This window comes from Poecilia reticulata, chromosome 3, assembly GCF_904066995.2.
Source record: "Poecilia reticulata chromosome 3, P_reticulata-male-v2, whole genome shotgun sequence".
NCBI classification, from domain to species: Eukaryota; Metazoa; Chordata; class Actinopteri; order Cyprinodontiformes; family Poeciliidae; genus Poecilia; species Poecilia reticulata.
In genome coordinates this window covers 17,164,500-17,177,550 of record NC_088832.1, presented here as the reverse complement: position 1 = coordinate 17,177,550, position 13,051 = coordinate 17,164,500, and the positions used below count along the sequence as shown (strand labels likewise).

At 39.3% G+C, this 13,051-nt stretch overlaps 1 protein-coding gene across 7 annotated transcripts in view; it reads right to left on the bottom strand.

The window, feature by feature from the left end:
* Nucleotides 1-1,146: 1,146 nt before the first annotated feature.
* The window catches only part of sox6 (SRY-box transcription factor 6), a 139,804-nt gene continuing 127,899 nt past the window's right edge, over nt 1,147-13,051 (bottom strand). For all 7 annotated transcript variants that reach the window (XM_008405228.3, XM_081605163.1, XM_008405230.3 and 4 more), the window contains 3 exons: nt 8,573-8,746; nt 7,021-7,237; nt 1,147-6,360 (listed from right to left, as the gene is read on the bottom strand). In XM_008405228.3, coding sequence (XP_008403450.1) covers nt 6,054-6,360; nt 7,021-7,237; nt 8,573-8,746 — 698 coding nt within the window. In that variant the 3' untranslated portion in view covers nt 1,147-6,053. The remainder of the gene's footprint in view (nt 6,361-7,020; nt 7,238-8,572; nt 8,747-13,051) is intronic.

Here is a 13,051-nt window from a genome sequence, read left to right as displayed (position 1 = left end):
GTGTCCTGGATTTGGGTCCTGGCATGGGGTCTTTCTGCATGGAGTTTGCATGTTCTCCCTAGAGAACACGCAAGAAAAAAAGATTTTGTTGACAAAAATCTTTTTTTCTTGACAAAAACTAAATGAAACCTCATCCTGAAAGAAAATAACTGTAAGCTGAGTAGACCAAGCAGAATGAGTTTAAAATTGCTAATGAGACCTAATCTTTCTGAAATTCTGAGCAGCAATGTGATAGTTGCAAAAACCTATTAATATTTCATAAGATGTTGGTTCTGTGGGATAAGATATTGTTCTGGTAGAACAGGCCTAATGACGATGTTGTACCCATTTTTTATTAATCTGATCCTCGGATGGTTGTACAACTCATATTATTTTACTAAAATAATATTTGATTTAATGAACAATGTGTGTATTATGTATATAATGTACAGCCTATTAGAGTGCTGTTCTTGAAATGTGTAGAGAGAAATTTAAATAAAATTGTTTGACCAAACAATATTTCACTTATGTGTAAATAAGTTATCTTTCCTTAGGACATGAGAGGAACTAAGAACACATTTTATATCTGACTATATCTTTTTGTTCTTTAAATTTACTATAAATTTAGTCGACTATATTACGGTGTGATGTGCTAAGAACAAAAAATAGACTAAAACTAAAATGTCAACAGATGACTAAGTTGTAACTGAAACAAAATGAATGTAAATTAAAAGGTAATAACTAAAGCTGAACTGAAATGTGCTGTCAAAAGCACACTTCTCCATTGAATCCTTTTCCATGCGATAATAAATGCCTAATAGAGGATACATAAATGTTATTTCATCTTGTTTTGCACACTTGGACAAGAAGGTGCGAACTTAAAGGGATTTATGGTGACTGAATGCAATTTTTTCTCTTTCATGTTATGTCTTTTAAGTTATTTTTTTATATTTAAGATTAAGAAACAGCAGTTTGCATGTGAAATAGATTATGAAAAAAAATTAAGATACTTTATTAAAATAAAGAAATCACAAAAAATAAAGACATATTTTTTTTATTGACGTGGGATTTATGTATTTAAGCCATAAGTTACATTTTCCCGACAGACCTTCATGCTGTTTGCTCTTCTGCAGATTGTAAAGAGTGTAATCAAAAAAACGACTCAAGTTTTTAAAAGAAAATGTCTCTTTAATTGGTAAGTGTCAACAGCAGTACAAAAGATGGAGTGATGTGTGAACCTTTCTGCAACACAATGTTTGTCTCCTTTACAGAAAACAAGGAAATTCTTGAGGTAAATAAGCTAAAACCGGCAGTTTCTTCAGCCCACTGCTGCATTCATACAATGGACCAACGCATTATTTAAAATGCTGTTTTATAATCGGTCTGAAGTCATCATGTGGGCATAATTTAATAATTTACAGTAAACACACCTCTATGGTGCCGAGATGCGCCGGTGTGTTTCAATCATTGGTTTGTTTTTACTTGTTATAGTGTATTAATACTACCAAAGCTGAGGACGCAATTCTCCATACACACACACTCACACACACACACACGCACACACACACACACACCAATGTAAAATTATTCACCTTAAGTTTACCTCACGTCAATACTGCACATGAAAACCAAAGAATGCTGGTGTACACTTTGAAGCCAAGTAAAACAAAAAAACAAAAAAAAAACCCTAACAATTTTTTTTTTCATCAAGCAATAATACACCCTTGCAAGTAATTGTCCTCTTCTGTTTTGTATAAAGAATGTGAACACAAATGTGATGGCGACATTGTTTTTAAGTTGAATTAAAAACTTTACATTGGACTGTACAAGATATTATGATAAACTATTTACATATTCAGACATATGTTTTTTTTTTTTTTTTAAAGCAGCAACAGACACTATGTATTTCCTGTTCTCTAATGACACCCAAACAATACTTGCCATGGGTTTTACAGGTACCTGCAAGGAGAGGAAATCGAAAGGATTCTGCACAGAAAATCGTTTCAGGCTGCCAGCATTTTGTCAAAACAGCGGCTCCAGTCATAGAAGAGCCCCACACAGTGTTGCTTGAAAAGACAACTCTTAAGAGCAGAGTACCAAGGACAGCTTAAAATGTTGCCCCAGATGGCACTTTTTTTTTTTTTTTTACACTTTCTGAACAGCAGCGAGCATGTCAGTCCAGCATGTCAGTGAATTGTGCTGATTAAATTAACACAGAGAACATTCCCACCATTTACATCACAAAGTTTAGACGAACAAAAAAAAAAAAAAGATAAATCAAATTACAGTAATATTCAAACAGCATGGAATCCTTTGTCTTCAGTTCCTCCAAACCATTTTCCATGTATTACAGGAGAAATAATTGAGACCAATTGGGAGGGATACTTCTGCAGATCCTGGGTAGTCGGTGACGCTTATATTGAAAACTGACAGCATATGAATAGTTGGCGATACACCTAATATCTGTGCATTTTACAATATTAAAAGAAATAAATACTTGCGCCTTTCCACCATTAAAAGGATCAAACATAACATCTTGTGTTTAAAACAGCTTTTTGAAACAATAAACAATTGTACCTTTTGTTATATTCATGACAATGCAAGTCTAATGCATGCAGATGTCTTCAGATAGTCTGAGCTTCCCACTGAACTGAATGGTTAATAGCTAAAATAAACAAATAATGAAAAAAAAAAACAAAGCGAGGAAATACAGCATAAAGATGAGATTATATCAGACATTTATGATTGGAAACAAATGGGTGTATAATTAATTTTCTACATTAAGTGCTTGTTTGACTCAGTACCTTTTTTCCTTATAAGTCTGATAAGGTAAGGTTGAATTGGTGCTTTTAATAGTCAAGAAAAAACCTATAATTCACTGTGTATTGGGACCAAACTTCCAATTAGCAGAAAAGTTCAGCGTCCACATGAGGTACAGCCATTTGTCTGCCGTTGGGACAAATGGCAGAAAACAGGAAATAAAACAGCCAAATACATAACCTATACCAATGAACAAAAAATATCCATTGCTCATATTTACAATAAAATCTTAACGAGTTGGTGAATCCACAGATTTTTTTGATTTTTTTAATATCAAATCATTATTTTTTGTGATTGTCCTTGGTTTTGTCGTTTACTGTCAATTTTAGAGCCAGCAGAGGCTAATAATAAATACAGTATGTTGATACACTTTAGTATCAAACACAATATACAATGCACTGACATCTGTTGCTTCACAGCTCTCTCTGAGCCTGCCGCTAAATCTTCTGCTCACATTTTTGTGCCGAGTCTTTTTTAATAGCTGTGATTCGAACAAAGTGTTCTTTCATCGCACGCGCCTTTGCATAAATACACAAAATAAGTAGACGAAAAACAGAACATAAAAATGACCCAAAATCTGGCAAGTGTGACAACAAACCCGCTTGAGTCAGGCTGGGGAATCCTGTTCATCCATGGTGTTCTTCGTCAAACAACTTCACATTAATCAGAATTGCTAAAAAATATGATTTATATCCAGTGCTTATAACACATTGTCTCTTTGTGAGCCTGTGTTGTCCTTTTTTTTTTGTCTTCTTTTTTTTTTTTTTTTTTTAGAGTTTTTGCTGTATAAGCACAGTCAAGTGTCAATTTCTTGAAGAGTCCTAACGCCAACCAACTGAAGTAGCTGGGCATGGTCATAAAATTATTTACAGTCACATACAAATCAGTCTTAACCACCAGCAAACAGGAGGAAACACTTTAAAAATACCAAACTGGTTGACTTGGAGGGAGAAGGTTTGACTTGTAGGACAGCATCCATTGATTGCTCTTTGATGTTTAAAAATTATAAAATGTTAAAAAAATAAAATAAAAAACGCAACAGAAAAATAATAAAATGGAGACTAACAAAAAACTGATTCTAAAAAGAAAAAAAACACATGAATTTCATATGAATGTTTGCAAAAGTTTATGTAATGCAAATAAGAAGTGCTAAAGACCAAGGCGTAGCCACCTGTACCAATTAGAGGCAGGAGAAAAAAATGCAGTGACCAGCAGTGGGGGATCTTGACCATTTAAAGCCAGTGACCATCTATTCAGATTCTTCACAAAGCTCTGTGCTCTCACTGAAATGAAGAGGTTCAAGGGCAAGGTAGGGGAATAACTGGACTCATGCATTAATAATGCTGCATTTCAGACGATACCCACTCGTCAGTCATTTTAATAATCCCCCACAGCTTGATGTACTTGTTCCATCTGCTCGCCAGTGCCTGGTGGTACGGCCAGGGTGGAAGCCCTGTTGAGGCCTTACTTTCAGCACTTTGATGGAGAGCACAATGAGGGACACACACCCAGTTTTATTGTTTCCCCACTCCTTCCTGCTGCTTTCTCTTTCTCCAAGCCAGATGGTGCCCCCCTGAGTGCTGAGATTGCCCAAGGCTGGGGTCAGAAACACACGTGGCTGAGAGGACAGTCACTTAGACCTTCTGCTCTAGACTGCTCCTTAACATCAACCCCCCCACCCCCCTCCAATTTCCTTAAATGTCTTCGACAGGCGGAGGGGTCCATGATTTTTTTCTTTTTTTAGTTAAATTCAACTTATATCACACAAGTTTCTTCAAAGAATTGTTGTAGATGGTGATGAGTATTTCGGAGCATGCTGCATTTAAGAAATGTGAGAAGTTCTACAACACAGCTTACAGCTGGCAGAGGCCTTACGTAATTGCATTAAAAAAAAGAAACAAGAAATTAATTCAATTTCGTGAGATGCACGGAAGAGATGCACGGCAAGCTCTTCTTTTTGTTGAGGGACTTCCTAGCGCTCCTTTCACTACAACTTTAGTAATCATTCCACTGCATCAGCGAGATGACCGCCCTGCTTTAAGACTTCTTAGTGTCTGTTTAAGATTTACAATGTCTGAAAAAATTACATTTTAAGACCCAAGACTTTAAACATGCAATCCAAATGGGGCTAAAGTGTTTAACAGAATGTACTGTAGCTTTGCAGTCACACATTGTACAACATCAATTTAAGATTGTAATGCCACCAAAGCTGCCTTTCACTTCTGTTCCAATCCTGCAGATTGGGGGCCTTTGGCCCTTTCGCATTCTGGCCTGATTACAATCACTGATTAAGATCCTGGTGATTCAGACAGGGTGGAAGAGCTGGAACCGAGCGAAGGATTCCACAATGCTCTGTACGGACTGGGACGAGGGAAATAAGAGGGTTGCTCACGACACTGGTGCCCACTGCATTGATCTCTGTGGAGTATAGCTACCGTCACCTTCCACTCACTGGTGTAACTTGTTACTTCCTGCAGAACTTGCTGCCTCCAAGTTCCTGAGTTTCATTTGTCCTTTTCTGGTAGAGCAAAGAAAGCCTGTACAACGAAGCTGCATTAAGAGATGAAGAGATTGTCTTCAGAACCTCTCATGGGAAAAAAAAAAAAAATGTTTGGCACTTTCACACAGAATTATGCAGCAAAAACTAATAATAATAATTAATAATTATTAATAATTAATAATAATAATGTGACTAAACTGGAATCCCTCCGTATTGTGTTTTGATATTATTTTTTTCTCTTTGTTAAAAACATTCACGAGCTGTTGGCTGGCACACTATACCTGAGTGAGAATATTTTCCCATCTTGAACAGTTAGGTGACGTAACAAAATCATATAATAATAAATGAAAACAACGTGACTTTAAGTATTATAGATTCATACCAAATGTTTAGCTTCAAGTTCTGTCTTTTGCTTTAGGCAACAAACTAACTGTGTAACCGTCTATGATCTTTTAATGAAAAAACAAACAATGAAGAAACAACAAAAAAAACAAAACTATAAATTACCACAAAACAAATTGTTTCACAAACTTGAAGAAATAATTAAGACCAAATAGCTTTCAACTGATGAAGCCGTAGCTGCATGCAGGCTTCTACATGATACATATTATTTTTTTTCTTTTAAAATGTTTCTCCAACCCCTGTGGTAAAAGTTTTTGTTGTTCTTTCTGCTCCTTCCCTCCCTCTCATCAGAGCAGCCCTTTGGGCCTCCTCCTTGTGTGTGAACGCTGTCTCTGCATCAGTAAAGCGCGTCTCAGTTGGCGCTGACCGGCTCCTGTGCGTCATTCTCGCTGCTATAGTCTGATTTGGGCTCGTCCTCGAAGTCTTCGTACATGTCCATCTCGTCCTCGCCGTTGACCGGCTCGCTGTTGTTCACCATGGCACTGGGCTCCAGCTTCATGTTGTAAGTACTCTGAATGACGGGAATGGACGGCTCGGGGCTGACCGAGGCGCTGGAGCACTCTGACGTCATCTGAGGTGAGGGTGTGGTGTTTGCCATGGTGAGGCCTCCTGGGTAGACCATGCTGGCGCTGGTGGTGATGGGAATCTGAGGCGGTTGGCTGGACGAACAAGAAACAGGGCAAAAATAATTAAGAATCCCATTCCCAATACTTTTAAACAAAGAATCTTTAAAATATTCTTTCGCAGCACTAAGACGTGATGGTTGGACTTGGGGGGGTGTGGGGGGTTTCCCCCAGTAGTCCTCGTCAAGCCAGCAACTTCTGTGAAAATGATTTGGGAGAAGAGAGGTTCTCCTGACAGCTCCTGTTCTGCGCTGTTCAGACAGAGGACCCAGTTTATTGGCGACATAAAACCAATACCCTCTCGGTGCTGCTCTTGTCTGCTGTTGTGCAGCATGATTGATTCCCCAAGCCGCTGAATGTTATGACTGACATGGGAACACCTGGAGAAGGGTTCTCCTGCTAACCACACACAGTAAATTAAAGTGTTAAGCCTCGGCTGCCCTCCAGGCTTCCCTAAGTGTATACTTACAGCTTATATATCCCATAATAATCTCTGCACTGCAAGCAGCATTTGAAGACTGATTTTGTGTAAAATTATTAAATCCCACCTATTGGGAAAAAAAAAAACGTTTGAGTTTAAAGTGCATGGTGGGTCTTAAAACCAATACAGCACAGATGAACTCAACACTGAATTTGGAAATGTGCCTCGGTGTGATTAACGGCTACTTTTTATTTTCTGTGTTTGTGGGCACGTACCCCACAGTGAAGAACTGTCTCATCTCTTGTCGCCGTGAGCGCATCATCTGCTTGTACTCTCCAATACGAAGCTTTTTGCCGTCTATAATACAGGTCCTCTTAGGCCGTGGCTTGTACTTGTAGTTTGGATACTTCTCTAGGTGAAGCTTACTCAGACGGGCTTGCTCTTCGTAGTATGGCTGCTTGTCCTGGTTAGACATAGACTTCCACCGAGAACCTGCGGCGAGAGAAGAACTTTTCAGCACTTGGAAAAGTTGAAACGACCGTTACAATTTCACTAAGTGGCTCAAAAGTCGGAGGAGGAAGCTGAGGTCTATCCGACACAGTGCACACAACAATCAGGTGCACAGGAAAGTTTCTAGATAGCAGAGCACTAAAACATTTCAATTCAGTTATTTTCAAATATTTTCATTTAGCACCACAAACAAAGAAACAGAGGCATCCCTTTTATTGCAGTAACATAATGTCATACTTGGAATATTTCCAAAAATGAAACTGATTTTTAGAACTTATTGTAATACTTGGTACTCATGAGGAAGCATGTCTTAATCGTGTGCCAAATCAGCATATGGATTTATTTAACCCTCCAAATCTAAATGTGAAGTAACAACTTTCTTCAGCCATCACTCAACATAGCAAACACAAGACAACTCGAAATTCTCGTTTGACAGAAGTGCCTATCATCATAAGTCAGAAAATGGTAAAAAGGACAAAAGGGACATCAGGGTGGTTAGGGTAATATCCTTATCACCTATTTAGTTTTAGGCTTTTCAAACATCTTCGTCAGTGATAGTGGAGGGTGCTATATCTTTATATCGCAAGTCAGTGATCCTTGACCAGCAGAATAACATAGGTAGTTTTACATTATTCTCTTAAGGAAAATCATGCACCAAAATGCTTGACCATTTTACAACAACCTCTTGATAAGTGTGGCAGGACATTATACTAAAAGAGAGACATGCTTGCCCCTTATTGTCAAAAACTAAGGAACAACAAGCCTGCACAGTAAATACTACAGCTCCATGAAGTGCACTGCACCGCCATGGATGACAGCACTTTTAACAGCTCTGATGTATGGACTCCTGTGCTGAGGGGACAAGACCCATTTAGTCTCTGTCATTTTTCATGACAAACACTTATGGTAGTGATGGGCCATAAATCCATCTGTATGCTGAGGTGAACTGATGCACAGTAGCCTACGCTGTAACACGCACTCACTCCCTAAAAATAAAAAAAAAACAAAAAGAAAAACACACACGTACACGCGCAAATGTTTGTGTATTTCCATAACAGAGAAATACACAATGTACAAAACTGATAAAATATTTTGAGTGGATTAATAGTAATCAACTCATATTTCTTACTATGGTGAGAAATATGTTTTTCTGTCTTTTCTTCATGCAAGAAGTAAATTCACTGATTTACTTTTCAGCGTTTAAAAGGCTTCTGAAATGTTGACAAAAATTCCAGCAAAAACCCAAACAAAATAAAAAAGTATATCTGCACTCTTTCTTTAAATTGCAACTTTCATAGCTAATTCAAAGGGCCTCACCCAAAATCTTGCTTATGTTGGAGTTGTGCATATCCGGGAACGCCTGGAGGATCTTGCGCCGCTCATCTTTGGCCCACACCATGAACGCGTTCATCGGCCTTTTAATGTGGGGCTCGTTGTTGTTCCGTCCTCGGGACTCCCTGAAGACCCGCGCCTCGGTAGATCCAGCACCTCCTGTTGGCCAACAATAATAGGGTTGGGGTTTATCTGCATTGACTGCCTTGGACCCTGGAAAAGCCAGAGCAGGAACAAGAAGAGAGAGCGAGGCACGGCATTGATTAAATGACGAGCCAGGTTTAAACTCTCCTTCATCTGCTATCAGCGCCTCTATTTTCATCATAAAGAACATTTTTCTAAATGAGCGCTGGGAAAACAAACCCTCCCAGAGGGACAGAGTTTTCTTTTGAGTGGAAAATTTGACTTGAAAGGATTAAGAGCTACAAACTGAATACATTGTCAGTTAACTCAGAGCAGTGTTCGTCCAGTCTTTCCGAGCTCCTTCTGAATCCAGAGGATTAAACCGTTTGACTTCCAATGTTTAGTTTTTTGTTTGTTTTAAGTGTTTGCTTTTCCGAAGTGCACACTTTTCAGTTTGACATTCAGACTGTCCATAAAAATGTGCCAACATAAATAATAAATAGGAGTCTTGAGGCAATCTTTAGAATAGAAATTCAAAGAGGGAACTTAAACTCTGGCAAATCTTAAAGCTTCCTTAAAAAGTATATTTCACATATATACGTATGCACAAAACATTTTTTTCTGTTTTTTTTCCCCCTGTTGTTTCTCAGACTTTTCCTTTGCCCTTCGAGTATGCAAACATTCACACACACACACAAACAGACACACACAAATAAACCAGACCCACATTAGCGCGGAGAGAGTGTGCCGATTCTGCAAAGTGCCGTTTCTCAATCAGGGCATTCACAATCAGCATAAGAGAGTTTCTCTCAGTATTAAACTGTACATCAGGCTGATAATGATTTCTGTTTGCATGCGTATTTGCTTCCTTTTATATGTAAGATGTGAAAGAATTAAATAAAAGCAGTATGAATATTTAAACAAACAAAAACATGTTGATAAACAAGGCTTGAAAAATAAGACAAAAAAAGAGCCTTCCATATGCTACGATACATCTTTAATGATCTCAGATCTGGAAAAGAAAGCTTGGGATGACTCATGCATATTTCATCATCCACATGTGAAGCCTTCTCATTAAACCATTTCACCAGCAGCCTTGGCACACGTTACCTGGGGTTTGATTTCTATTATTATTTCAGTTTATAAACAAATCAAACTCTTAATGAGTAATCGAGGGCTGTGCGGAGGCATTAATTCAAAATCCACAGAAACCTCGCTCTGTGTTAATCACTGAAGATGTCACTCCGCCATTCTCAGCCGCAAGATTTTGTTTTCTCTTCAAAAACATATATTTTCCACTAAGACAAACGCTTTTCTCACTATTACATTTAGCAGAATAATAATAAGAATGATGAACCGTACACTGAGTTTCTGCAGTGAGAACAGTCACAATAAAATAATGTGTTTTCACACAGTGACACTGCACATGTTTCTACAGAAATAGGTCCTTGGCCTAAAAACTAAACTCTGTAAATATTTATATATGTCTTTTAAATAAAATACTCTTACTTGATTTCATACAGGTGCTCGCAAAAAGTCAAATTTCTCAAACAAAACTGTAGCACTTTTTTCAGCTAAGCTTGAAAAATGCCTAAAATCGTTTGCTCCCAAACTGAGGCACACTTGTAAATAAGTGTTTTAGCACACAGTGAAAGGGCTGTACATCAGGACGTTTAAAAGCTAATCCCGAGCTCTGACTGCACTACGTCTGTGTTCGCTTTTGCCTTCTGGAATGCCACAGGCCTTAAAGCCATCACGAATTCAAGAATAATACAGTACCTTTGCTGCCACCAAACCCCACAGTACGTTAATTTCATTTAGCATGCACTCACTGTACAGGATGAATTGATTTCACTTTGTTTGCTTTTGACAACCATGTTTATTGTGCAATGAAATGTGGTGTGGCGGAGGGCTGACAGTATCCATCAATGCGGGGCAATCTGCTGACTGCCAGGGCCAGATGAAGGTATTCATTAGCTCAGGAGCGCAGCGCTCACTCAGACACGACAGCCAGTGTCTGCACCCCGGGATCGCTTGCTGTAATTTACGATACCCCCCATGCCATTACTCTATCACTGACACTGATTCAGCAATTTATATACTGGCGTGCATGCATATGGGCAGAGGTGATCTTCTTATGGGGAGGGGTGCAAAACAACTGCCTGCCGTCACCTAGTGCCACATCAGTAGTTAGCCAGTAAACCAGCCACGTGACTGGGTCCACTGGAGGGAATCCAGATGAGCCAGGGGTCTTTTACCTGGCAGAGTTGCTCGCTTGGGAAAGTGCATGTCAGATGTTACAGGAAGTTGTAGAACCGAGCAACAAAAGCAGTTTTCAAACAGTTGATGTCATGCTACGGCAGGTTGGAATATTCAAAGTACCGTAAATCTGCTGCCAGTTAACCCAGGCACCTTTCTTAGATCTTCGACCTGAAATAATAGCTTGAGTTTTGAATTAATGTACAGCAGTCCCAGGCAGTCCAGTTCTTGATATAGGTAATATGGGTCACTGCCCACAAGAACTTGGGGGAAAAAAACGGGATTTATCGGTTTTCTATTGCTTTTCTTTCATTGCCTGGTAAATGGGAAATGGGTGCGCTGTGGTGTTGCTCAGTGCACCATTCTTGCGAGAACCATCACGGTACTTGTCCCTCATGCAGCCCAGCATTAATCAGATACATCCTGTGCATCCATATCAGAAGAAACTGCCGGGGGACTGCAACATGGAACGTACTGCAGCATTGTTTCTGTTTTACTGGAAACTGTGATCCTTCTCTGGCGTTTTGAACATTTTCTCCCAGGAGAGGCGGGACATTTAGGAATCAGTTAGTTAGGTGTTTGATTGTGTAAATAAACACAGATGTTTAGCAGTGACAGGGCCAGGCCCCCTGGGTGGTAACTAGCGAGGAAGCGAAACAGAGGGAGAGCTGCTTAACAGAATTCATTGTGATTCATGAGGCCTGCAGCTCAAGTGTGACAGAATGATATGAGAATCCACTTTTAATTTGTCTCTCCTGGTAGCGCCGCAGACAAGAAGAATGAATTACAGTGTGAAAGCGCGATTGCGTGCGTGTGTTTGTGGGGAGGGAAAAAAAAAAAAATGAAAAGAGAAAGCAAATAATGAGGAAGCAGAAAAAAAAGGCAAAGAATTAGAGAGAGAATGCAGCGAGGTCCCAAACCCAATCGCACCTGTGAGCTGCAGGCTGAGACTCGACTGTGTACCAAGCCAGAGGGTAGCGCTGCCCCGACTGCCCCCTGTCCTCCGCCTTTTCTCCACCCTACTCATCTTTGTTCTGTCGTCATACATGTGCTGTCACCCAGGAATCCGCTCGAGAGGATGAGCCTCGGTGAGCACGCAACCAAATCTAACACCTCCAAGTGAAGGCATTTAACGCTGACAATGGAGCCTCTCCCTCAGAGCAGGATCAGGCGAGATTAATGGGTTTAGTCAGACAGAACACAGAGCTCAGCGGCTCTGCTGTAGCCCGAGCTCATGGCATGCTAGTTTAACCGTTACAAATTACAAGTGATCTAAACATGACTTTTTTTCAGTTTTTTATTTTTTTTTAATTATTTTTAGCTTTCCAGATTATGCACGCGTTAAGAGTCCATGAAGGACTAAACAACATATAGCTTGTTACAACTTGCAGGTAGCAGATTACCACCTGAGAACATAAAAACTACTGTTGACCTTCTTGGTTTACTCAGCTAGTATTGCTAAATTGTGTTTTTACCAGCTTTGTGCATCTCAAAACTGAGATGGTGCACATTTTTTTTTTCGAAGTTACACAGTGTCAGTCAGATCAGATGGAAAACACCTGTGAAAATCAGTTCAAATCATTTCAGCACATGAATATGCTTTCATTTAAACAATTCTGCTGTAGCTATGCCTGGGGATTTTTAGGGTTGCTGTTTCTTTTGCAACTAATATTAGATTTCCTAACTTTATTGCCCTGTATTTCCCATCTTCCCATCCAGGGTGATGCTAAAAAGCTTCCCCAAACCATGATGCTGCCACCAATTTTCTTTACACTGAGAATGTGTGTTCAAGGTGTTAGTTTTGAACTCCAAACTTAGTTTTGCCTGTCTGCAAAGCTCTATTCAGTGGTGTCAAATTCCAAATATCAACTTCGGCATGCAGTCAAATTTACCCCACTAATATCACAATTATTTGATTAAGGTGAGTTAAAGCAGAGGCACATCTAAAGGTTGCAGAACACTAATTCCAGAGAACTGCAGTGTCATACATGCGCTCTACTTGTATAATATTCTCATCTGACAAGAGCACTTTCTTGCATGTCCAAGTCTTGGGATATTGTTTTTTATGATCTTTACCTGCAT